Source organism: Patella vulgata, chromosome 3, assembly GCF_932274485.2.
Source record: "Patella vulgata chromosome 3, xgPatVulg1.2, whole genome shotgun sequence".
Lineage (NCBI taxonomy): Eukaryota > Metazoa > Mollusca > Gastropoda > Patellidae > Patella > Patella vulgata.
In genome coordinates, this window is record NC_065881.2 from 13171977 (window position 1) to 13199001 (window position 27025).

General features: G+C 37.9%; 2 protein-coding genes across 2 annotated transcripts; both read left to right on the plus strand.

Annotated features, from left to right (window-relative positions):
• The first annotated feature begins 670 nt into the window (after nt 1-670).
• LOC126816208 (mucin-22-like) lies at nt 671-4196 on the plus strand. Its single transcript, XM_050542497.2, has 3 exons — nt 671-858; nt 2839-2916; nt 3285-4196. The coding sequence occupies exons 1-3, from the start codon at nt 801-803 to the stop codon at nt 4133-4135; spliced, it is 987 nt and encodes a 328-aa protein (XP_050398454.1). The 5' UTR covers nt 671-800; the 3' UTR covers nt 4136-4196.
• Nucleotides 4197-16053: 11857 nt separating this feature from the next.
• On the plus strand, nt 16054-26720 carry LOC126816206 (uncharacterized). The gene is made up of 6 exons (XM_050542495.2): nt 16054-16180; nt 18756-18930; nt 20629-20855; nt 23106-23312; nt 23899-23982; nt 25243-26720. The coding sequence occupies exons 1-6, from the start codon at nt 16060-16062 to the stop codon at nt 26094-26096; spliced, it is 1668 nt and encodes a 555-aa protein (XP_050398452.2). The 5' UTR covers nt 16054-16059; the 3' UTR covers nt 26097-26720.
• The last annotated feature ends 305 nt before the right edge of the window (nt 26721-27025 follow it).

Consider the following 27025-nt stretch of genomic DNA (forward strand, 5'->3'; position numbering starts at 1 on the left):
AAGCAAAATAAATAAGATATGTTTACAGGATCATTTTGTTATACGAAAAACTAAGTGATGCGTTTTCCATGGCGCTCAGTATATAAACTGATACCCTGATATTACAAAGGCATTACGACATGGGCCTAAAATGTTCTCTCTGGATCAAATTAAAGATTGTAACTCGATTTGCAATTATCCTGAAGATTTTGAAATCGACCCTAAAAGTAAGTGGAAAGATCGCTATTAGAACCAAATTACCCTACACACGCAACCATAAAAATACTACTACTATATGCTTTAGTCTCCAAATTATACAAGTATATGAGAGCGGGAGAGAGAGAGAGAGAGAGAGAGAGAGAGAGAGAGAGGGTAACGTCCACTCGACACAAACTATAATTCGCTTGAGCGTAGGGATCTTTATCAGTCGGAGGAAACCGGAGGACCCGGAGAAAAACCCACGAGGTTGGACAGGCGACCGTACTCCTTGTCACGTACAACCGGAAAATCGAAACCACGCAAGTTGACTCAATGACAGACCTTGCGATACATCGCGCACGGGCTACCCCCCCCCCCCCCTCACACACACACACACACACCCACACACACACACACACTCACACTATACAAGTATAATGTTTTAGACTTATTGTGTTGTCTTAATTTCAGATGGCACGTGTGGCTATGAAGATTCGACGATTACATCATTTACGTTTACCACCAAAGGCGATGACTCAAAACCATCGTTAGATGAGTGTAAAACAGCGTGTGATGATGCTCCTGGCTGTTTTCTGACGGGTAGTGTAGAAAAAGTATGTTTAATGCTGGTAGCTACGGATGTCAGTAACACAACAATCGCCATTAAAAATTGTCCATTTGGTTTGTATTTCAGTTTTGTTTTTTTCAAATATTCAAAGTACCCATGCGTCCTTTGAATTTTTCGCTAAAATATCAAATTTCTTACGACTTATATCCCAAGCTAATATGTACGCAGGTTGATTATTAAAATCTCCAGCCATTAACTTTCAACTTGGAAAACGTGCCTTTTCTTGTGTTGGTCCTTTTCTATGGAATAGACTACCAGAATCAATGAAACAATTACCGTCAGTGGGTCATTTTAAATCTCAACTCAAAACATTCTTATTTCAAAACCCTGATCTGTAAATAATCAGTGAATATAAAAACCAGCAGCGCCTTAGAAACTGTTTTCTTCAGTAATAACGCGCTTTATAAATGACGATATTATTATTATTATTATTATTATTAGTATTATTATTATAAAAACAAAACCAAAATGGCAACGCTAGATAATCTTCGATGTTGGATTCAGTCGGATTTGACATAAGCCATTCGATCCCGTTCGCTCAAAACAAAATGGCGATGGGTTTGTTATATATAGTAAGCAGCAGAAATCCATGAAATTCCAATTCAATATATCCTTGTAAGCACGCAATACATTAGTCTATGAGGGAAATTACGGCATACTCTTATATCGAATTCAAACTTTCAAGGGATCTTTTACGTGCACGCCAATGTGTACAAGAAACCTCGGGTTGTCGTCCCACCCGAACGACTAGACAGATGTCTTTGTCAGGCGTAACTGACAAGGGGGAACCACGCCGGAAAATCTGATGAACTTTCTCGGCCAATGCAGGGATCGAACACCCAACCTCCATTTGTGCATGTAAGAAAGGGTTGGGTGATAAATATATCTGCTACTCGTCTTTGTTTTATATCAAAAAATATCAACTCTCGTCAATAAAAAAACAAAAACACTCTTCAAAGCCTCAATATCAAAAACGACTCGTGGGAGATTCTCTATTTAGTAACTGATCTAATTTCGTTTCTTTTTTTTATAGTTTAAAATTTCGTTTAACTTGTCTTTACTACACTAGGATCTGGAAGAGTTGTTATATAACCCGCGTTATGGATGATGTGAGGGATTATCCAATGAAACGGTCTGTTACGGCGAGTTTTAGGCGTGAGGTGCACGGAACTATGGGTAACCCACTTGAAACACCAGCGCTGATTGGTTATTCATATGTCTGACATCATAGGGTCTAAAGCTGCATTATGACCCCTGACACGACCTCACATAACAACTGGTTAAATCTTCATGTAGTAGGCCATCGAAAGAATAGAAAAATGAAACGAATTATGGACCATGTGTTAGTCCCGAAATGACCTAGTTTGTGTCGAGTTTGGCGTTAACCTCTCTCTCTCTCTCTTTCTCTCTCTCTGCCTCTATCTCTCTCTCTCTCTCTCTCTCTCACACATGATGCGGTTTTATAGGACATACGATGCAGTTCTATGTAATTCTATGGGGCACTTGATACTGTTCTATGACACACATGATGTAGTTCTATGGGACACATGGTGCAGTTCTGTGGAACACATGATGCAGTTCTATGGCACGCATGATGCAGTTCTGTGGAACACATAATGCAGTTCTGTGTGATACATAGATACATGATACAGTTCTATGAGACATGTGATGTAGCTCTATGGAACACATGCTGCACTTCTATGGCACACATGATGCAGTTTTGTGGAACACATGATGCAGTTCTATGGCACACATGATGCAGTTCTGTGGAACACGTGATGCAGTTCTATGCGACACGTGATGCAGTTATATGAGACACAAGATGCAGTTCTTTGTGTTATTTGATGCAGTTCTATGCAATACATGGTGCAATTCTATGGGACGCATGATAATGTTCTATGGGACGCATGATGCAGTTCTATGATTGAGTTTTATGGGACACGTGATGCAGTTCTAGGGTTCTTGTGTGTAACATTGATATATATTGTGAGATACATGATGTAGTTATATTGATATGTGTTTGTATATTGTAGAAAAAACAATTGACAGTAATTCACATAATGTAGGCAACGATAATTCCGATCCGACAGAATGTGCTACAGTACCATCAGGTAAGTGATGTACATAAACCAAAACTCGGGTATGGTATCTGGCGGGCAAGTGGTCTAGAGTGTCGGGCTTCGAGCTCTAACTGGCCGGTCTCCCTTGATTTACGGTGGTGGTTTCGAAAAGTTGGTGTGAGCGTATGTGACTTGGTGATAGGGGCGCCTTCTGGGTTAACTCCACGTACTCCGATTTCCTTCCACGAAACACACCCCTGCGCGTGCGTTGATATAATAAAAATGAAGCGGACGTTAAACAATAAGAACAAAAACAACTGATTTTTCATTTAGAATGTATTGACTTAGAAACATGCGAACTGTCGGTACAGTTTTGTTTATAAAATATTATGTATATTTCACACAATTCAATATTTCAGTGTCATCTTCGTCAACTTGTACACCTGTCACGAGTACAACTACAGAGACGTCAACAGCTACAGAGACTTCTACTGAAACGTCCACTGAAACAACAACAGATACATATACAGAAACGTCCACTGAAACAACAACGGATACATCCACAGACTTTTCGACAACAACAGAGACTTCGACAACAACATCGGTTAGTACCTATACCGAAACGACTACAGAAACGATAACAATTGCAGCAACGGTTCCTCCTGTTGCCACAGTTGCCCAAACAGTGGGAAACATTATAACAACCGTATTACAGATTAGTACTGTGACAATTGGTGGCTCCGCATTGGTCGTTTCCACGGTAACAGAAACACAGACCCAGTCATGTGATACCGTAACAGTTGACGTCACAGGGTCGTGTTCGTCGACAGTTCTGTACTCTTCTTCGGCGTGTCCTTCAGAGACGGCCCAAACTGCGGATACAACCATACAGTCTTCGTTCAGTTCCCTTCATGTAAATGAGACAGTTGCTTCTAGTTCTACAGGGATTCGAGGAGTTATTGGATCGGACGGGATTATGAGGTCAGAAGTGTGTCGTGACGTCATCGTTGTGACCCCTGACCCCGTCGCAGAGCAAGCGGCAGTAAAAAGTATCGTGAACAAGTTAACAGTTGACAAGAAAAACATATCTGCTGTCGTTCAGAAAAAAGTAAGCGCACAAGATAAACGGTCCAGTTCTGTTGCTATTGGTTACATGGGAATAGTTTTTCTGATACTCCCGTTACTATTAATCATTGCTGTAGATTTACCGACATGCATTCAGGGCGGAAGGGACGTAATCAAATTATGTAAGGACGAAGACAGGTCTTGATATGTGTGTTAACAGCGACATAAAACTAACACAATTATATGAGTTATACTCTTGGGACAGATTTTTTTTTTTTTTTTTTTTGAAACCCAAGAAACTATCTGAAACGAGCTTCTTTACTATAAGCAATCACACTGTGCCTGGACAAACATGTCTCCATTTCCGACGTTTGTGTGACAACTTCCCGTTATACCTTTTCTGAGACTATTGGTGTAGTTGAAAAACAATAAACAAGAGAATTGAGTTTCATTTATCGCCCAAAGTAATTTTTAAATTGATTGGACATGTTCAAATTGGGTGGAAAATAAAAGTTTCGATCCAACTGAATTTCGGAGACTTTGGGAGATCGAAATGTCTGTTAAAAATATCTGTTTATCGATAAAAAAGACAGCATTGAGCTGTAACGGATTCTATGTTCAACACTTAACAGTAAAACGTAATAAATAAAGAAAGTAAGACGCGCAAAAGGACCAACATTATTAAGATTATTTGTATAGATCTTGTTTCGTCAGAATTACCTAATTCTTAACTTAGGACCTAAATTAAAGATGTTTCAGCTTCTTTAGGAATGTGTGTGTGGGGGGGGGTGTTAGCGCGTGCGCACTGTATCGTAAGGTCTGTCATTGAGTCAACTGGCGGTTGTACGTGACAAGGAGTAGGGTCGCCTGTTCAGCCTCGTGGGTTTTCTCCCACTGCTAAAGACCCCTACGCGCAATCGAATTATTGAAATAAAATTGAACCGTATGTTAGTCCCGAAATGACCTGGTTTGTTTCGAGTGGACGTTGAAATCAGACTAACCTAATTCTCTTGACCTTAATTAAAGATGTTTCAGCTTTCAGCTTTCCATAAATTGACCCATCTTTTAACTCAATTTTATACTTTAAAGGAGCTAAATCGCTAATATTTGGGACCTAGAAATTGACCGAAATGGGTCCCAACGCATATAATCATGTAATATGAATGTATATAAACTGATTTACATTCAATCGTTTCCGTTTTTACTCTAATATCAAATCAGTTATGTTCGGCGAAATACGCCAATCTAATAGGCAATCTCTAGCGTCTGGTTAGTAATTATTGCGCCTGCTCGCTGGATAAGAATTTGGAGTCACCGTTTGGCATGACTTGTGGAAAATGTCTAGCCTCGTTCTTTGAGTCCTTTGTTACAAATGGCGCTGAAACGCATTATGGTACACGATTCATGTACCAATGGTAAATTGTTTATTTTGTCTTAAATATTGGATATCAGAAGCCCATCTTTTCGAGGTAAGATCACAACATCAATGTTGAATTAAATTGACGAATAATTCGTGTTTTCAATGTCGAAGACTTTGGATGATATTGAGTTAGTCAGTTACAGGCTTGGCTACTTTAAACGGAAAAGGCAACAAAAATGACATTAATATGATTAACCAAAATTAAGAAATAAGGATCGGTGGATTATTGGTGCATAAAGATATATTACATCAGAAACACAACAACTCCTTTATATAACCCGCATGTGCCTTTATAAAGATACAGTTAGACATCAGCCATGGTGGCTCAGTGAGTAAGACGTTGGCTGGCTAACACGGAGGTCCCGTGTTCGAATCCGGTGTTAACCGAGAAATATCTTTCGTCGTGATTTTCCGGCATGGTTCCCCTGCAGTGATGCATGACGGAATGCCCGAGAAGAAAATAAATATTAGAGACCATGTGAAAATTATACATTTATATAATACTGTGATTTATATAATGGAGTGATTGAAATGGTTTAGATTTGTTTCCCTTCCAGAAGCCAACCCGTGTTAAATGTTAGTTTTTGTGATATATCTAATGTTATATATATATTCGAGATACTGAGTTTTGTGGTATAACTAATGTTACATATTCGAGATACTGAGTTTCGTGGTATAACGAATGTTACATATTCGAGATACTGAGTTGTTTACCGATTTAAATGGTATAATTAGTGATATGCATTCGAGAGTCTGAGTTTTATAATAGAGCTAATGTTATACATTCCAATACTTCGAGATACCGAATTCAATGGTATAATTAGTGATACCCAATCGAGATATCGAGGTATTTGGTGCAGTTAATATCATGCATATTTACGGCATAGTTTATATTCGACAATGTAAATTTGTCATACTCGAATCGGGATTCTAGCTCTAGCTTTCCAGAAACTAAATTTGAAAGTGTCTTACAATCTGTGGATTTTTTTATTACCACACTTATTTAAAACAATATTAATTCCATGAATCTCTTTCCAATTTTATTAAATGAATGCAAAATATATATTTCTAAAAATTCTCAAAATATACTTAGTGTTTTCGACTATAAATGTCGATTTAGGACTTGAAATGTCGGTCAACTAGCTTAGTGTCTGTTCTCAAGCGGGGCTAACTGTAGACAGGCAGCGTATGTTTAGTATGATGTAAAGCGTTACTCATAGGTTTAAAAATGGGTTTAAAAATGGCGACATTTCATATATTAAATAAGTAGAATGTGTTTTATGTCTCAAATTATTTGTTAGCCGTGTTTCCAATTGTCGTTTTCTAATTCTTGTCCCGCCTGTGGCGTCCCCATAACACAATCTTTCATTTAATATGTCGTTTTAATGGGGTAGGTGTTTTAAACATTGATTCTGCATAGTCGCTATATAACTGTTATCTGACTATAGACATTGATGGACAATCTCTTGTTGCCATGGAAATACCACCTTTGCTGTTTGATTACTATTGTGTTTGTAATTTTAATTGTAATATTGATTATATAGACTGTTAATTAAATAGTTCTCCATCGATCAAAAGAATGTTAATTGTCTGCAGAGATTGATCAGCCAATCGGATAATCATGTTGACATCGATGTCCAGTTTTTATAAGGATATGACTCCAAGAAATCTGACCCCTATCGGGTAGCTGTGCAACAGAGGGTTACGGAATGATATACACTAGATATATATAAACACAAGCAGCTTCATCCTATTATTTATCTTTTCATATTTATTCCAACGCTTGCTCAATGAGTAAGGTGCTGGTCCTCTGAAAGCAGGTTAACTCGGGTTCGCTCCCGGTGTTGGCCGTGACAGTTCCTTGGGATGTAACTGTGAGGTGTATCTTGTCAGCGGGGAAGCAATTGGGATGCCAAATAAGCGCATGTTCTTGCGCCGCTGTCCGAGCAAAATGTATCTCATAGCACACTGCATGGTGTATGTGCATCTCCATTAGACCGGTCGGTGCAGAAAAGTAGAAAGCTAAACCCCATTTCATTTCACATTGTGTTGTTAATGCGAAGTGAATCTGATTAAAATACAGATCTATATTTCGTTTCGTTTTTTATAATATCGATTGCCTCTACTACACGGAGATCTAACCGGTTGTAGTGGGAGGTTGCGTCAGGGTTCATACGAGTGGCGTTTGACCTATGACGTTAGGCATTGATTAATCAATCAGCGTCGACGTTTCTAGTGGTTTACCCACAGTTCCGTGCACAGCCCACCAAGAACTCGCCGTAACAGACCGTTTTATTGGGTAATGCCTCCCATCGATCAGAACCCGGGTTATATAACGACTCTCCCAAGTCCTAGTGCAGTAAAGACAAGTGAAACGAAATTTTGAACTATGAGAAAGGAAACGAAATAGAATCTGTGTTTTAATCAGATTTATCTTAAGCCTAACGTACATACATTCAAATAAATATAAAACTAATTATAATTTTGTCTTGCTACTTATCATGTAAATTAGAATCAGACACGCATACTGCCATATAAATCATATAAGAATCGATCAAATTACACCACGACTTGGTAGTAAAATCAAAGAAAAATGGCAAAGTACCGTAAATTTTATGTTAATTTCCCTAGTTTGTATACATGTAACGTCTTTTTGCCCACTTTGAATCAGTGGGAGGAAGGATGAAAATGAAGATGATCAAGCAATCCATTAAACACACCCCTAGACGGAAAAAAAAACAGGATTTCATCGTGAAATCCAAGATGGTCGCCAAATAGCCACAAAACACTATAAACTGTCATGTCGCTTCACTTAGGCATGCTAGAACTGTGATTTTAATGTCTACACAAATTTTCTTTGATTGTCATTTAGTAATTGAACATATTAACACAAGGTACAATTTTATGGATACACACTTACTGGGTTTAAAGGAGCTAAATCGCTAACATTTGGGACCTAGAAATTGACACAAATGGGTCGCAACTCATATATTACTGTAATATGAATGTATATAAACTGATATACATTCACTGGTTTGGTGCAATATGTCTAGCCTCGTTCCTCGAGTCTCTTGTTAGAACTGGGGCTGAAACGCATTATGGTACACGATTCGTGTACCAATGGTAAAATGCTTATTTTGTCTTAAATATTGAATATCAGAATCCCATCTTTTTCCGGTAAGATCCGGCATCAATGTTGATTTAAATTGACAAATAATTTGTGTTTTCAATGTTGAAGATTTTGGATGATATTGAGTTAGAGACTTAGCTATTTTAATACTAAGCCACGTTTCGACGAGGATACTCTCGTCTTTATCAAACAAATGATGAGTATCCTCGTCGAAACGTCACTTAGTATTAAACTCAGTAATTGTGTATCCATAAAATTGTACCTTGTGTACCACATGTGTAACACATTATCAACACAAATGTTCTAGGGGGTCAACCTGTCCATTAAAACCATTCTTTATTTTAAAATCTTGCCAAGTTTCATGACGATTGTCTCAGGCTTTTTCTAAGAGCGTTACCCCAAGGAAAAGGAAGAGCAACAGCGCCGGTGATTATGTATGGTTTAATGGTCGAGACATTAAGTAATATATTGATACTTCACGGGGCTTTAGCCGAGTGTTGTTTCAATATGTTACGCAATGTCTTTAGCTCGAGACCATTAAACAACTTAAATTACAGACACTATCCAGCACGTGCTTTTCGATGAAATACGTCACGCGAGTCCAATATTTCATCTAGTATAGATAATGTACGATTGGAAAATTGCCGTACATTAAAAGAAAATAATGGTACGCCAAAGTCAAAGGATGACGTCACATCTGTATGTCAATGGAAAAGTGAATAGTGGCTTGCATCCAAATCTTAAATTGGATTACCTCCCATTTTTCAGTATTTTCGGCTACAGTTTAGCGCAAGACTAAATCTCGTCTAATTGAACGGCTCTCCAGAAACCTCGATGGCATGAACGTTTCTGGCGCAGATGGCAGCGTCTGTCCTCAAAGGGATGTGTGAGATACACCATATACATCTTGAGATACATAAACCGGAAGTGGCATACTTGTAGTAGGAGGGGCTTATGACTGGCAAGAATGTACTCCACGAAGCTCGCCAATATGTGATACGAGGGCAAGCCCGACAAAAATGAAGTATCTGGGAACTTATAAGCAAAAATGTTGGTTCAAGCTCGCCAAAACCAAAGCTGCCCGGGATCCAATCGCGTCCCGACCCTCAGTTTAAATAAATGCAAAGTAAGTCCAGCCCTTTTTACCAGGCACAAAACCTCGAACTGTGGGTTTATTCAGAAGAAACATGGATTCGTATACTGGATGCTCAGTGGTTTGCCCCAAACATTAATTCAGAGAAAACAAAAGATTATTTATTGTTCCAGAAGTTTTATTAAACAACCGTATAATAAATGAATAAATAAATAAATGAATGAAGGAGTTTATCCCTAACCAAGTAAATGGGCCTCAAGTTCCAAGATTAGGGTTTAGCTTTATCCCAGTGTTTACCAGAGATGGATATGAAGGTATGTTTTTACAAAAACAACTAATTTAAATGTAATCTCGATTCCATGACTATCGTACCATAGTAACTTTCAACAACTACGAATCTTACGCGTCTTTTCGCCTACATTAATACTGGTTCCAACCGTTCAAGACCACGTCCTACATGCTGGATTACGCTCCAAGCAAAATAAAATTCAGACGGCAGACACAGTCATTACACACGAAACAATACAGGTACCGGTTTGCACAAAGTCCGCACAATAAAACTAATGACATGAAAAACCAAGACCGAATCAACATAAATGCAGACAAAAGTCCGCAAAGTAAAAAAACAACTGTACAGAATCACTTCGCGAGAGTGACCCGCGCCAAGTATGATCGACGAGTATAAATACAAAACAATTCGAACCGAAAGCGCAGTAATATTAGAAATTGAAGAAAGCCACTTTAAATGCTAAATGTATTCATAACTAAACTTAACTAAATCACGACGTTTAAATACTTTTTAAATCATCGATAAATAAAAGCCAAAATTAAATATAGTTTATTAGCATGGCGGAAAAGCTACTTTTCCCGGCTAATAAATGGAATAGTTACTATTCCCATACCTATATTGCCATCGGGCCGCGGTACAAATACAAGTAGGGTGACCCACCATAAATAAATATCTCTAAATATCTTGACAATTACGCCACAATATTTATATATATGCCAAGCCTCAAATCAGTTTCACACAATTATAGTCACTAAATAAACCATCATGTTGTACTTAATAAGCTATCACCATTAATCATCTATAAATAATAGACTGAAAACTGGTTCCAAGTGTCGTCCATAACATCCAGACACTTTTGAGTACAAGATAGGTTACGTGCCCTTGTTTTGAAATTAGTCTTGCTTAACCAGTCTATCGACCATTCTACGTCTGATTGACAGGTCGGGATAATCAAGACTACTTTTTTACGAAACATAACAGAAAGCTAGAACAAGAAATTGAATTTAGAAATAAGCACTTTAGCCAACTCAACAATTGTTTTAAGAAACTTGTAAAAGTAAAATGAAACTACTGATAGTATCATGTTCCTGCTAACGAAAGTGATTCAGAGATATTATTTGTACTAAACCAAAAGATGCCGCTCTTAACGGTAGAGTTAATGATAAAGCAATTTAAAAAATTAAACAAACGTAATTTCTAAAGCTGCTGTAATAACCAAGAAGCTAAATTTTACTGCTATTCAAAATCGTCAACAATAGATTTTTTACGGCTGTAATAGTTGATATATTTGTAGAGAATTGCATGTGCCATGGCTATTTATCGACTCAAAGAGAGTGTGGGGTAGTCAGAAATCAGTTCGAGACACGCAACTGAAGCGTGCACATTTAGCTGTGTCGAGACCAACTTTTTGTAGAGTGCGATCAGCGCAGAAAGTAAACTATTCGCGCGTAGCCAATCAGAGAGCACGTAGCTAAAGCTCAAAGCGTAAATCAAGCATGACCGACATTTAACAGGTAAATATTGAAAATTTATGTATTATGGTAAACAAACAAATCTCAAATGGACAAAACACGAAAGCAGCGAGCGAGTGTTTTCAATATATTACAAGTAGTTTTGAAGCATGTCGTTTGCAAGTTTTATGATAAAGGGATTTTCAAAAAATGAAAACTCCACCACTAGTAAATGTGTAACTATCCGCCCTACATTTCAATGTAACCAGCCTCTTGACTAACTTTCCGCACCAAACTCATGAATATTCAACAAAACGCCATGTAAAGAGATATTCTTTTGTGACCTGTTTCCAAAACTAATGTTCAGAAGGAGATCACTTTGAGCCTGCCTCCAACAGGCCAAGAAAATACATTCGTCCTATGATGTATGACGTCAGAATGCACCAATAAATATTATGTCAACCCAGTCAAAATCCTATGGATGTATGCTGTCAAACCACTCAAAATGCTATCTATAAAGACTATAGCATTTCCCCTATGGATATATGACGTCAACTCAATAAGAATTCTCAAGACTATAGTATTTTTTTAGTGGGCGATATTACACTACAACCACTACTCTAATATTCTAATAGATGGTAGATTTGAATTATTTGATAATCTATAGACAGGTATTTAGTTACTGGGGACATCAACTCAATGTATTTAGTCGAAGTCTGAAAGAGAATTTTCGCGGTGGTTAATTAATAATAATAATGAATTTGTACAGCACCTCTTATCTAGAACAGTTCTACTGGATTGTGGTATTCATAATTAAATAAGTGAGTCTTCATGGATTATTTAAAGTACTATGATGTTGTGCCTTTCTTTAATGTTGTTGGGAGTTAATTCCATTACATGGGTGCTTCAACTGCAAAAGCCCTATCACCAGAAGACGCTGTTAAAGTTTTTGGAATGAGAAGGTCGTGTTTTTATATTGACTAAGTTGATCCCTTTCTCCAATTTTGATCTGCAGATCACTGATGTAGTCAGGAGCTAATTCATGGATGCTCTTGTAATTGTATATTGTTTACGCATGCGGGTATATAAATACCACTGACGAATGAATGTGACTATTAACACCCACCTTTTCCTTTCTTCAGGAGTCCTGGAGGGTCTGTGGGTGGCTATAACTAACCAGGAGGTCCGAGGTTCGATCCCGACGTTGGTTGACAAAGTTCCCCAGGATTTTCCTGCATGGATTCCCCTGGGCAGTGGTGCAGGACGGAGGACATGGCAAGGAAAGGCGTCTAGTTGTTTGAGATGTATGGCACGTGAATGTCTTTATTAGATCAGTCAGTGAGGAAAACTAGCGGGGTTGGTATGGCCTAGTGGTCTAGAGTGTCGCCCTTCGAGCTCCAGTTTGCCAGTCACCCCTGGCTTGCGGTCATGATTTCGATCCCTGGTGTGATCTTATGTGGTTTGGTTTTGGCGCTAAGCATAATAAGAAAATAAGACACATTGTCTGCGATATCACCATTGGTGGAAGCGGACTTTAAACATTAACAGAAAATTAGCTTTAAACCTTTATTTCACCTTAATTCATCTGTAATCCTATTAAATTATTCATATACCAAGGTAGGCATTATAGTCACCAGGGGAGAAGTTATCAATTTTCTGTTCATTGTGCAACAATCTGGGTTCTATTTTGATGATTGATTACCTTCTTGTATTTCGATATCCTTAGAAAATAAATTTTCTGCCTCTTCCACAACCATGGTTAAATGAATAAAACATAATTTAACCGGATGTGCTAATTGCTATGTGATACCGTTTATTATTGGTATTCTATATATAGTGAATGGAAATCTCGAATTTCATCCCGTGATAATAAACCTATTATATCCGAAGTGTATCATGTTTCTTTACATAGCTGTTCTATGGAGTGGGGTGTGGTGGGGCTCACAAAATGGATATTTACTTTAATGAACCATAAAAAAATTCACGCTCAGTAAAACCCCTTTCAGATATCCAACCCACAGTAAACCCCTCTCAGATACCCATCCCACAGTAAAACCCATCTCAGATACACAACCCACAGTAAAACCCATCTCAGATACTCAACCCACAGTAAAACTCCTCTCAGATACTCCACCCAAGGTACAACTCTTCTCAGACACCACAGCAAAACTTCTCTCAGATACTCCACCCACAGTTAAATTTCTCTCAGATACTCCACCCACAGTTAAACTCCTCTCAGATACTCCACCCACAATAAAACTCCTGTCACATGCTCCACCCACAGTAAAATTCCTGTCAGATACTCCACCCACAGAAAAACTCCACCCACAGTAAAACTCCTCCCAGATACCCACAGTAAAAAAAAACCTCTTAGATACTCCACCCACAGTAAAACTCCTCTCAGATACCCCACCCTCAGTTAAACTCCTCTCAGACATCCCGCCCACAGTAAAACTCTTCTCAGACACGTACAGTAAAACGTCTCTTATATACTCCACCAACAGTAAAACCCCTCTCAGATACTCCACCAACAGTTAAATTCCTCCCAGATACTCCACCCCCACAGTTAAATTCCTCTTAGATACTCAACCTACAGTTAAACTCCTCTCAGATACTCAACCCACAGTAAATCTCCTCTCAGACACTCCGCCCACAGTGAAACTCCTCTCAAACACCCACAGTAAAACTTATCTCAGATACTCCACCAACAGTTAAATTCCTCCCAGATACTCCACCCCCACAGTTAAACTCCTCTCAGATACTCAACCCACAGTAAATCTCCTCTCAGACACTCCGCCCACAGTGAAACTCCTCTCAAACACCCACAGTAAAACTTATCTCAGATACTCCACCAACAGTTAAATTCCTCCCAGATACTCCACCCCCACAGTTAAACTCCTCTCAGATACTCAACCCACAGTAAATCTCCTCTCAGACACTCCGCCCACAGTGAAACTCCTCTCAAACACCCACAGTAAAACTTATCTCAGATCCTCCACCCACAGTTAAGGAGTAGGATAGTATGTCCAACCTCGTGAGTTTTCGCGGGATCCCCTGGTTTCCTCCTAATGTTAAAGCGAATTATTGATATAAAATTGAACCATATGTTAGTCCCGAAATGACCTAGTATTTTTCGAGTGGAAATGTTAAACTCTCTCTCTCTCTCTCTCTCTCTCTCTCTCTCTCTCTCTTATTACATTAACTGTTTATTAATTCATAACATTTCGACTAGAATTCTCTAGGCTTTTACGAGCGTGTGATACAATTACACAAGACAGTCTTTGATCAAGCGTGGCTCGGTATTAAACAATAATTATATTCAATAGACAAGTTGTCTTTACAATTCAATTACTATATTGCAATTAAAGCTATTTGTTTCAGAATGTAACATAATCTAATATTCATGGTTTTTTCTAGTTGGTGCTTTAAAATGTTGCCCCTTTATTATATGCCCACATTTCAGGGTGGGCGTATTATGTCGACACCCTGTCCGTCGTTACGTCGGCCCGTCAACAACTGGTTATTGAACGCGATGGAGTCAACAGCTCTTGACGAATTTTTCTTTCAAATTTGGTGTTAAGCATTGTGGTCATGAAAGAACATTGTGAATCTTATAGATGCTTTAGTTTTAACGAATGTTTTTCGAATTTGGTTTGAAGCATTTGAGCCATGACGTGATGATCCGTATCGATATTCAACATTTCGAAACTTTCAGGGTTCTGTGGCTTTCCCTTGTGGAGATAGAAGCTACAGTTTTTAACGATTTTTTTTTATCAAATTTGGTAGGCAGCATTGGTTTCATGAGAGGATGAACCCTGGCAATATTCAACTTTTTCATCTTTCCTTTCCGGAGTGATCCCCTCCTTGCCCAAAAACTTGTGATGCTTTAGTTTCAACAAATATCTTTCAAATATTAGCTGGGAAGCATCGGGAGAATGAACCATATCGATATTAAGTGGCCTGCGACTTTTCGTTCAGAGCTATATCCCCTTTGCCAAAATCCTTGTGAAAGCGATAGAGGCTATAGTTTTTAACGGATTTCTTTCAAGGTTTGGTGGGAAGCGCTGGGGTCATGGGATATTGAATAATGAACCCTATCGATGGAGGGTTAACTCTGCAATGGAGAAAAAACTGCTGTGTTCGCATATTTATTGATGCAGTTCCTTTTCATGGCCTATTGACTTTCATAATTCAGGTAACTCTACCGGAATCTCTTTGTACATGATACCGCATTAGAACAATCCCTTGGTTGTCTCTGATTGCATAAATATTATATAAGGTGCTGAAAAGATTCAACTGAGTGTTTCCTCCACAATAGGATATATCAGGATAGTTTTCACGACTTTTACACATTCACAGTTCGTTTTCAAGTAGGCAATGTTAGTGTCTTTAAATTTAACTCAGTGTGAATTTAATATTTACAGTGAGACATAAACATTTAAGAAGTGTAAAACTCTTAGCAGCAAGGGCTGTATACATAATCCTACGGACGGAAAAATTTAACGAAACATATTTAACGGAAATGTACAAAATGTGATCGGGTGGATCTACGGGCTACAGTCGGATATTCTGAATTTTAGCAAGAAGTGTAAACTTGTAATTCAAACGATAATATACAGAAAGGCCGATAATTCTTCTAGTCTGCATTTAATTGAGACATTTTGAAATTTAAAAAATAGAAAATGGAACCGGATAATTCACTTAATTGAATTTTATTGAGAAATTTTGAAATCTTAAAACTTGACAATGGATGCCAATCTGTTGTTAAGATATAGAAAGTATTTGATGTCTATAGAAATGATATATTTATGTTTGATGGTTATCATATCAGCAATACAAGCCATAGTTATAGATGTACCTGCTACAGGTAAATAGTTTTATATATAATATATAGATAGAAGTTAGATGTACCTGAAACGGGTAAACTGTTTTATAAATAATATATATAGATAATATAGGTACCTGCTATAGGTAAATTGTTTAAAATATTGTATAATACACATTTAGATATACCTGCTACAAGTCAATTGTTTACACGGTTAAATTTTAAACATAGGCACACATCGGTTTTTCGTCCCATCGGAAAGACTAGACACGCTCGTATTTTCATCCATTGTAAGTTTTCTTACCGGGCTCCCGTGTCGAAGCGGCGGCCCCTTTTAATGACCGCGGAGCCGGATGGGGGGTCCGGGGGCTCTCCCCCATGAAAATTTTGAAAAATGAACCCCAAATATCCGATTTGGTGGCATATCTGATAATAATCTCTGTCAACAAATAATATATCCCATAAATCGATTAATTTAGGCCAAAACCCCGACCTGCAAGTAATTTACAACCATCAACCTGTGAAATTATCATATCGTCATATTATTAATTAACGTATTATCATTGTATCGTCAAGACCAGCTATCATCAAATTTTGCCGAGGCCTTAAAATTGAATTTTTTTTGGGAGTTACGAACCATCGGCAGACGTTTCCGATGAAATTTTCGGATGAAATTCGGAATCACCATTGCAGGATTCCGAATTCCGGCCCACACCCAGCACACCCGGCCCAAGAAGTCTATTATACCAGCCCAATCCAGATTCCAGTGATGGCGTGGCGGCCCGTTAAAGCCACCGGCCACATACAACATGATCATCATCGCTCCATGGCCGGTCCAATCCCCCCCCCCCCCATATAATGTTCAGCAGAAAAGGGTGTTTTAGACGAATTGGACAAAATTATTTTTTTTCATTTTTTGTCCGACCGGCCCTTCGGGCGACCGCCCGATCGCCCGATGGCCCAATCCGCCCCTGTTTCGTCATAAGAGTCGTCAGTAGTGCCGCTGTCCAGACAAAATTTCCCTCATAGCACACAGTGTGGCTTATTCCCGTCTTAATTAGTCCAGCCGTTGCACAATCTGGTTAAAACACAGATCCTATTTCGTTTCGTTTTTATAGTTCAAAATTTCGTTTTACTTGTCTTTACTACACTTGGATCTGGAAGACTTTTTATTTATCTAGTGTTCTGCTTGAAATGAGGGGTCAGCCAATCAAATGGTCTGTCGAATCGAGTGTTTGACCTTTTTTGCCCGGAACTGTGGGTAATCTACTAGTAACATCAATGCTGATTGGTTAATCAAATGTCTGACGTCATAGGTCAAAAGTCGGTCTTTTGATCCCTGACGTGACCTATCGCTATAACTTGTCAGATCTTCATGTAGTGTAGGTCATCGAAAGTATAAAAAAAAACGAAACGAAATATAGATCTGTATTTTAATCAGATTGGCCGTTGCAGAAAGGTAGGACGTTAAACCCCATTTCATTTCATTTCGTTCTATTTTTTTATTAACCAAAAAGAGAGCCCATGTCAGAAAATTATCTACCGTAGATATTTTGATTTTATTTTCTTAATCAAATAATAAATAATCCATCCGAACCCATTTTAGCATGGATTAAGCAGTGATGCAATAGATATTGTCCAAAATCAAGAAAGGCAGCTTTAATTTTATACAAATATTAATAGTGCAGTCATGCACAATAAAATACAAAATTTTATCCATTCGTCCTACCAGGCTAATGAAATTTATAATTTAATTACAGGGGAGTTAAAGATGCATTATGTAAGATTTAGATAAGGAGTAGGCTGTTCAAAAATAGATAATGAAAAATGAATATATTGAAAATTTCAGTCAAGTCATTTAATTTGTGCGTGAAGTTTTGACAAAATGTAGCGTAGATGGTTTATTATCGTAGCAACTGTACTTGCCAATCGAAACTAAATCTCAGTAATCTATTTTATAAATAATTTTTAAATAGCGGTGGTGTTCTAATCTAATTCAAACCTGGGTCATCCAGAGAGTTCATAAGTGTTTAAAAAATAATTTAGATAACATTTGAAGTCTGAAAAAATTGTTTCCATAAGCAGGTAAATCTGCTCTAGAATTTTAAGAAATCTGAAGATGGCTGTACTGTTACGCAATTAACATGATTCAGGAACATGTCACTTAACACTTTATCAGATTATGACTCACAGATGGTCGACACTGGCACTGGTCTGACACGGCCAACGACCATTAGAAGTCATAAGTTACTACCCCTGGCCTGAGTTATGGTGCAATTTATGTATGTCCATAATCTCTTCCGTCATGATTTGTCTAGAAGTGGATTATAAGCAGGAATCAAACTGAGATTATTTAGTCAAGGCGAGAGCTTCTGAGTTCAGACCGGATAATGACGATGCAAGATAGTTAGGACCCAGGGGTGTTAGACCAAGCTAGGACCATGGCTCCCTCAACACAAGCTAATTACAAAGTCTTAAGTTTTGGAAATGATATACTGTTTGAAGAAGAATAAAAGTGTTACATGAAGTTAAACCAATGTCATCAAGAACCTGACTTAAAGAACCAATACTGTAACAGTACCTAATGACCTGAGTAAAGTATCTTTGTATATTTCAGCTGATAGTCTAAGGGGGAAGACAGTGTATACATTATTTACTGACAAGAGAACATGGAAGGAGGCAAGAGAAGTGTGTCGAAATCATGGTGGATATTTGATTAATATCGAAACAGAAGAAAAATATCAAAGATATCTGTCTTTGAAAACCAGTGGAACACCAAATTTTCGTACATAGTAAGTTTCTAAGTAATATTCGATTATAAAGTCAGTTCTATCTCTCTCAATCACAGAAAACGAAATTAAACTCAAAACAAGTATCTCGTAGAATGATTTATCCCGTCCAAATATTATCTCTCATAAAAATGTATCGCTTATTGCAAATTTTATATGGTAGCCTTTCTATTGGGAGTGAATTTAACCGCACAATACCTCGCACAGTTGGTTCTGGGTGTATCATCGGCGATAATACGTCGTTAAAAACCAACTGCACATGCAGAAGAGTGCATAAAAATGTTAGTGCCACAGTCTTTGACGTATTGAGTTAACAAGGTTTTAAACCCATTGTCGTTTGGTTATCAATGTCCCTTTTATTCGACATAGTTCCCCACATTCTACATAAGTCCATTCTATTCTACATAAGCCCCGCCCCCACATTCCACAGAAGCCCCACCTATTCTACACAATTCACTCCTATTGTTCGCAAGTCCCCCTATTCTACATAAGTCCCTCTTATTCTAATTAAGTCCTAACCATTCTACACAAGGGTTGGGTGTTATTCGGTGGCCAAATGGTTAACGCGTGCGCGTTGGATCATAAGGTCTGTCATTAAGTCAATTTGACGAGGTTTCGATTTCCCGCTTGTTTCAAACAAGATCTCTAAGCGATAGTGCATTATTGAAATAAAATTGAACTTGGCATATTGTGTCTTTTACCTCATATTGGTGATTGAATCATGTTATATTTAACCTCGTACCTCGGTTAATATGATACTGGCTCGATGTCAAGGATGGGTTCAATCCTCCTGTCCCGTGGGATTTTCCACGGTTTGTTTCCCCTAGTTACTTCAGTAACGATGTCTGATAGAGGCTACCCTCTCACCGTTACTGCCTTATACACATGTAATATGAAAATAACGCTTTACACCACCCGGTTCTAAGGCTGTTTTGGAATTCTCCCCGTCTATTTTTCACCTTGATTCTTCTTTGTTCACGAAGAAACGATGAGACGCTAGCCTCTATCAAACATGGTTACATGTTCCCTTTTGTTCCCGTCTTCGTTAGACCAGTCGGCGCAGAACAGTAGAACGGTAAACCCCCGTTTCATTTCATTTCCCCTTGTCAGTGGTGCATGATGGATGGTGTTGCAAGCGAAATACGTCTCGAAATACAAGCTACATGCGTATACGCGGTGGCGTGCACGTAAACGAACCCTTGACAGTTGATCAAAGCGCTGCTGATATGGCAACATTCCCTCATCATTGCCCACTGTATAACCTTCTTCACTGATCCTGGTGGTGTAAAAAATTAGGACTGGGAATTTTAACCTCATTTCATTTCATTTCACATTAAATGTCATATTTATTTACATGTACTCTCGAAGCCATGCGTCCATTAACGCGGATTAACAAATATAGAAAACATTGTTATTAATCATTATACATGGAACAGAAAACCAAGATTAGCCAATGATTGTATTTTAGGTGCACACTGAATTCTGGGAAACAAAACAGACGTGAAATTTATACAGCTTACGTTGTTTGGTCAAAGTTCACCTACATGACTTTGTATATAAAAGTATATATACTTTTAAAATGGAGTCTCTCCTCTACGGTCATAATCTTTAAACATTTTAGCTTTATAATTTTAGCATTATAATTTTATCAACTTGATTCGAAAGCAGAACCGTCTATGAAATGTGTTTTAATCATTACAGTATTGGGACTCCGTGGATCGGTTTATATTGGACATCATCGACTTCAAGACATTGGGATGGTCCGGGATGTCCACCTCCCGAGACGCATATGTCAGCATCGGATCACTGGAGGAATGGTAATGATTTCAGTTATACGTCTGGTAAAAGGTGCTATAGAGAGATAGGGAATGAGTTTGATAGCCAAGATTGTGACAATGAGAAGACATTTATTTGCGAGCATTACACAAGTAAGATAAAAAAAGATTTTTCATTTTTTAAAATCATATTATTATTATTATTAGCATCGTAACCAGGTCAAACCAATTGAACATTTCCAATATCACCGGAAATGACGTAATTTGGGCAAAAATTGTATTTATAGCCTTCGAAATCAGTAATTTATTCAAATGAGTCGTTTTCGTTATTTGCTTAAAACTTTGATATTTGTTTCAAATCATCTAATAGAATGAACCCATACGATCATATAGATATCACAAAATGGTTTCTTACTTGTTCAGTTGCGGAGAAATAGGCAATTTTCAACAGGTCACTTTTCAGGGGTTTTTTGTCCATAAAAGTGTCAATTATTATTCGATTTTCATGAAATTTCCACTGTGTGATACCTAATGCCATTTCCGATTTCCCACAAGTAATTTACGATTTTCATTATCACCGGAAGTAACGTCATTTTGGCAAAAACTGTACTTTTAGCCTTCAAAACAGATATTTTATTCAAATGAATCTGATTTGTAATGTTTTTAAAATTATGATATTTGATTCCAATCAACAAATAGAATGAACTCATACGATCATACAGATATCACAACTTGTACGGTTGCAGAGAAATAGACGATTTTCTACAAGTCACTTTTCAAGGTTTTTGGTCTATAAAGGTGGCAATTATTATTCGATTTACATACAATTTCACCATGTGATGATGCTATATCTGATTTCATCAACCAATTTAACATTTTCATTATCACCGGAAGTAATGTAATTTTGTCAGGATCACTGACATGTAACAAATGTATAAAATGAATTGATTGCTGGATTTGGTTGATTCTGCGTCCATTTTATTTCATGTGTGCAATGCTTATGTGGAAACCTGTTTAACGGTTTCATTGGTACCGGAAGTGACATAAGTTAAAGGGTAACGTGGCATCGGTGAAACCCGCCATTACTGCTTGGCAGTTCTAGTTTTCATTTTACATTTACTATTATCGAACTATTATAGCAAGAACTGTCACCTCTGTATCCAACTCCTACATACCGTATCTTTAAAGATGTATTATGTAAGATTTAGATAAAGAGCTGACTGAGAGTCTTCGCTATAATAGTTCAAAAATATATAATGTAAAGGGAATATGTTGAACATTTCAGTCTTTATTCTGAACCTTTGAAAAACAGAGTTATGGTCGTTTTAAGAACAGTGTAGTCTCGATTGTAATGGCTACCGTTGTTACGATAATAACCTAAGTCTTGATTATCCATTATGTTTTAAAATTATTAACTGGCAATATATTTTATATCCGTTTAAAATCAAAGCCATCCGATGTTTAGAGAGTTGATAATGAGCTTGGCATGTGAATAAATGTATATTTAATGATTTACATAACATTTGAAAAGAACTGCATTAGGCAGATTTATCTCTTGCCTAATGCATCTTTAACACACACTTGAACCCGAGGCCCTTATGACCGGCCTATCACCTCACAGGCAATAAAAGGGTAGTTAGCTATACCGCCCACCCTTACGAGTACATATGCTTCATTATTACCGATATCATCAATTCTGCTCTAACTGAAAATTTTGTCCCTGATGTATCTAACCATGCCATTGTTTTCCCTTTAATTAAAAAGCCTAGGCTTGACAGAAATCTTGAGTGAAACTACAGACCTGTGTCTAATTTAAGTTCTATATCGAAGTTTTAGAACGTTGTATTTTAAAACAGTTAGTGTCTCATATAAGTGATCATGATTTACTGGAAAAGTTCCAAACGCCGACAGAAAACTCATTTATTCAAACACGCCTTTTTACTGATTTTACACATTTGACTGTTTTATGTGTAGTTAAAAAAAAAATTATATCATTTTTACATTGTCTTTTTAGGTACTGTTTTTTTTTGTCATTTTTCATAACTTTTCTTTTTATCATAAATTGTTAAGCGCATCAGAACACTTCGGTGAAAGATGCGGTATATAAATGTATTAAATAATAATAATAATAAAACGCCAAAATCTGTAATTAATAATGGAGAAACAATCCCACAACAGTGAATTATTCCCAAACATCCAGTTTTCTACAGCTGACGCGACGTGTATCGTAATCTGTTTTATAGATATATCTGATTATACTCTCGGGGGAACCTCTCACACTGGTATAGCAAACCAGTTGTTCGGGGCTCACGACTGTCCCCTATTTGAAATCACCCTCATCCTTCTGAATCCAAGTACAATACAGTGTGGTGTTTTAAAGGCAACCCATCCTCTTAATTTCAGATGACACGTGTGGTTATGAAGAGTCGACGATGACAACATTTACAGTTAGCGGTCTTGGCAATGAGTCAACAATATTGAATGAGTGTAAATCTAGCTGTGATAATACACCTGGCTGTTTCCTGACGAGTAATCTACGCAACGTATGTTTGATGCTGCTAGCTACAGATGTCAGTAACTCAACAATTGCCATTAAAAAATGTTCATATGGTTTGTATTGTATTTATATCGTATGGACATACCTCAACAGTCTACATCTAGTTGTATTAGTTGTGGTTTAAAAGTCGAGAGCCAGACATTAAGTAATACATTGATACTGATCGAGGACGTTGGTCCGAGTGTTGTATCAATATATTACGCAATGGGTTGCTCAAGACACTAAAAATACAGACGTGTAGATCAGTGAAATCGTCACGCGAATCCAATATTTCATATAGTTTAAATATTAGCATTGACATATGTTACCCGTATATTATCTAGAACTAGCAGAATACCCGGCTTGGCCGGGGCACAAATTGAGGTGCCCATTTCGCCAGTGGGACCAAATTCGACGGGGGAGGGGGCAAATTCGATGGCTTAAAACATTCACAGGGTGATGCTGGTTAATGTGATACCACATATCTGGGGTGAATCTGGGCGACGAAGCGTGATGGGCTCACACATACAGACATCTTTGACTTGATTTATATAGATACTAGTGATGTCATCAAAATAAAGAAGTTCTGTTTGTATTGGTTCTGTTTATTATTAAATATTTTTATCATCAATATCATAATCGGTTGTTCGTTTATTATAGAGACTGCAAAGGTCACTGGGTCACAAAATGTACCCAGTGATGATACTGATCCTACAGATTGTGCTACAACAACATCGAGTTTAGGTAAGCGATGTACATCAACCAAAACAGTAGTTTGTTCATTGTAGAGATGTTTTTTGTAGAGACACAAGATGTATAGCGCGACATACGATGTATATCACATAGACTATAATATACAGTGAAATATATTATGTATATTGGATAGACTGTGATAGACAGTTACGTAGGACATATAATGTATATCGGATAGACTGTGATAGACAGTAGGGCATATAATGTATATCAGATAGACTGTGATAGACAGTAGGACATATAATGTATATCGGATAGACTGTGATAGACAGTAGGACAGCATAAAAATGAAATGAAATGGGGTTTAACGTCCTACTGTTCTGCTCCTATACTGGGCTAATGAAGACGGGCATACGCCATACAGTGTGCTATGAGGGAAATTTTGCCCGGGCAGCGGCACTATCGCCTACTCTTATATCGAATTCCAACTACCAAGGGATATTTTACGTGCATTCCAATGTATACACGGGACCTCGGTTTTTCGTCTCATCCGAAGGACTAGACAGCTGCCCTTGTCAGGACCTCCGTTCTGCACCACTGACAAGGGGAAGCCACGTCGGAAAATCGGGATGAACTTTCTCGGCCAATGCAGGGATCGAACACCCGACCTCCAGGCTAGCGAGCCAGCGTCTTAACCAACTAGCCACCGGGACAGCATAGACTATAATATACAATGAGACATATTATGTATATCGCATAGACTATAATATACAATGAGACATATGATGTATATCACATAGACTGTGATAGACATAATATATATCACATAAACTATAATATACATATTAGACATATTGAATAGACTGTGATATATAGTGGGACATGTGATGTAGTTATACTATAGAACCTGTGCGACTAATTTACATAAAATATAGGCAGGCAATTCAAAGGTAAGGTATGACTACATAATTTACATAAACCGGGGGTTGGTGGGGGGGGGCAGATAATTCAAAGGCAAAGTAAGACTATTTAATTTGCCAGGGCTATATAGTTCAAAAGTAAGATAACTTTGCAAAGGTGCAAAATATGATCCGTTCAATTAAATCAATGTTTCTACGAAGATAGCAGTGAGTCCACTGGGCATTGTTGAGTTGTTTGGAGGTCCCGTGTAAAAGTTGATGTGCATGTAACAGAACAGTTGACAATTTCATTCGAATGACACACTTGTTTGGCGTATGGAACAGAAAAGAGGGACGTTAAACCCAAATTCATTTCTGCACAGGCTTATCTGATATAAATTCTATATTTCAGTGTCATCTATGATAACATATCCAGCGGTCACGGGTATCATTACAGAAACGTCAACGACTACGTTATTGATCACGATAACATCTGCAGGGACGTCCAATTGCATAGTAACGGACTCTTCGAGAATAGAAGCTTTAACAACTCCCGAACTGACGACAGAAAACATCACAACAGGGGTTCCTACTGCGTCCGTAGTATCAAACATTATACCTGAAACGACTACGTCATCGATCATGATAACACCTACAGAAACCATTGCAGCTGGGGTTCCTCACGTTACCCAAATAGTGGGAAACATTATTACAACGGTAGTACAGATTAGTACTGTGACAATTGGTGGCCCCTCATTGGTCGTTTCCACGGTAACAGAAACACAGACCCAATCTTGTGAAACTGTAACCGTTGACGTCGCTGGATCGTCTTCGTCAACAGATATGTACTCTCCAGGGATGGCCCCAGCTATCGACACAACCATACAGTCATCATTTGATTCTCTTCAAGTTAATGAGACAATTTCTTCAAGTCCAAATGGGATTAAAGGCACTATTGGTTCCGACGGGATTATGAGAACATTGATGTGTCGTGACGTCATCGTTGTGACCCCTGACCCCGTCGCAGAGCAAGCGGCAGTAAAAAGTATCGTGAACAAGTTAACGGTTGACAAGAAAAACATATCTGCTGTCGTTCAGAAAAAAGTAAGCGCACAAGATAAACGGTCCAGTTCTGTTGCTATTGGTTACATGGGAATAGGTTTTCTGATAATCCCGTTTCTTTTAATCTTTGCTGTAGATTTACCGACATGCCTTCAGGGCGGAAGGGACGTCATCAAATTATGTAAGGATGAGGATATATTTTAATCTGTAGATGTCAGATATAATACAGAGAATATAACTATCAACATTTTGTGTGGACGACTCCTGAAACACTTTATTCAAGTCGCAAGGAACTATCTGAAGATATGTAAAGTACTTTTCCAGCTGTCCCCTGACGTTAGATTATGGAAGACCAAACAGCTCTATATATATAGTGTTCGTAATTCTTAGTTTTTGATTCTCAGTTCAATATTTTGTGTTGACGACTTCTGGGACACTATTAGTCACAAGGAACTATCTGAAAATCTGTGATGTGGTTTCCGGGTATCCCCTGGCGTTAGATACGAACTTCTTGATTAGCAATCACTTTGCGCCTGGATAATGTGTCTACAACTGAGACGGTTGTGTGAAATCTTCGCGTTTAACTTTCATTTATTGACGAACGTTTAAAACCGAAACCACGTCACGTGATATAAAGCGTTAAACCATTCGGCGACCTAAACCCTTACAGGGGCTAAGTGAAAGGGACGCAATTACGAATTTGCATCATGATTTTGAGTTTTTGCTCCCCCTTGAGTTTTTGCGCCTCCTCGCAAATGGCAAAACACCACACAATTTCAATGCGAGTTTCAACATTATAAAACGCATTTTATCAGAATGTTTATTCATTAGTCCCAAATATTTGTTAAATAAATCTATTCTAACATCATATCATATTTAATTCATTCATTTCATAGCTATCTTCTGATTTATCATCTGCAACACTTATTTTTCTCACACTCTGTTGGCTGATTATCATCTAAGTAAATATAATAACTCATTGTGTCGTGTTTCTTTGTTATCTATTGTTTCCACATGCAGGAACGTAATTAAGCCACATTTGTGATCTGCTGATTAATTATCTGTAAACAAAATTTCCAATTCTTAGCATAAGTTAAGAGAATTTGGGGACTTGCAGCCCAACAAGGAAAAGC

Excerpts from the sequence above, each read along its gene's own strand:
- LOC126816206 (XM_050542495.2), top strand. The coding sequence starts at position 16,060 with ATGGATGCCAATCTGTTGTTAAGATATAGAAAGTATTTGATGTCTATA. Across the intron at positions 18,931-20,628 it reads ACACCAAATTTTCGTACATA|TATTGGGACTCCGTGGATCG; the intron begins GTAAGTTTCTAA and ends TAATCATTACAG. Across the intron at positions 23,313-23,898 it reads CATTAAAAAATGTTCATATG|AGACTGCAAAGGTCACTGGG; the intron begins GTTTGTATTGTA and ends CGTTTATTATAG.
- LOC126816208 (XM_050542497.2), top strand. The coding sequence starts at position 801 with ATGCTGGTAGCTACGGATGTCAGTAACACAACAATCGCCATTAAAAAT. Across the intron at positions 859-2,838 it reads CATTAAAAATTGTCCATTTG|AAAAAACAATTGACAGTAAT; the intron begins GTTTGTATTTCA and ends TGTATATTGTAG. Across the intron at positions 2,917-3,284 it reads ATGTGCTACAGTACCATCAG|TGTCATCTTCGTCAACTTGT; the intron begins GTAAGTGATGTA and ends TCAATATTTCAG.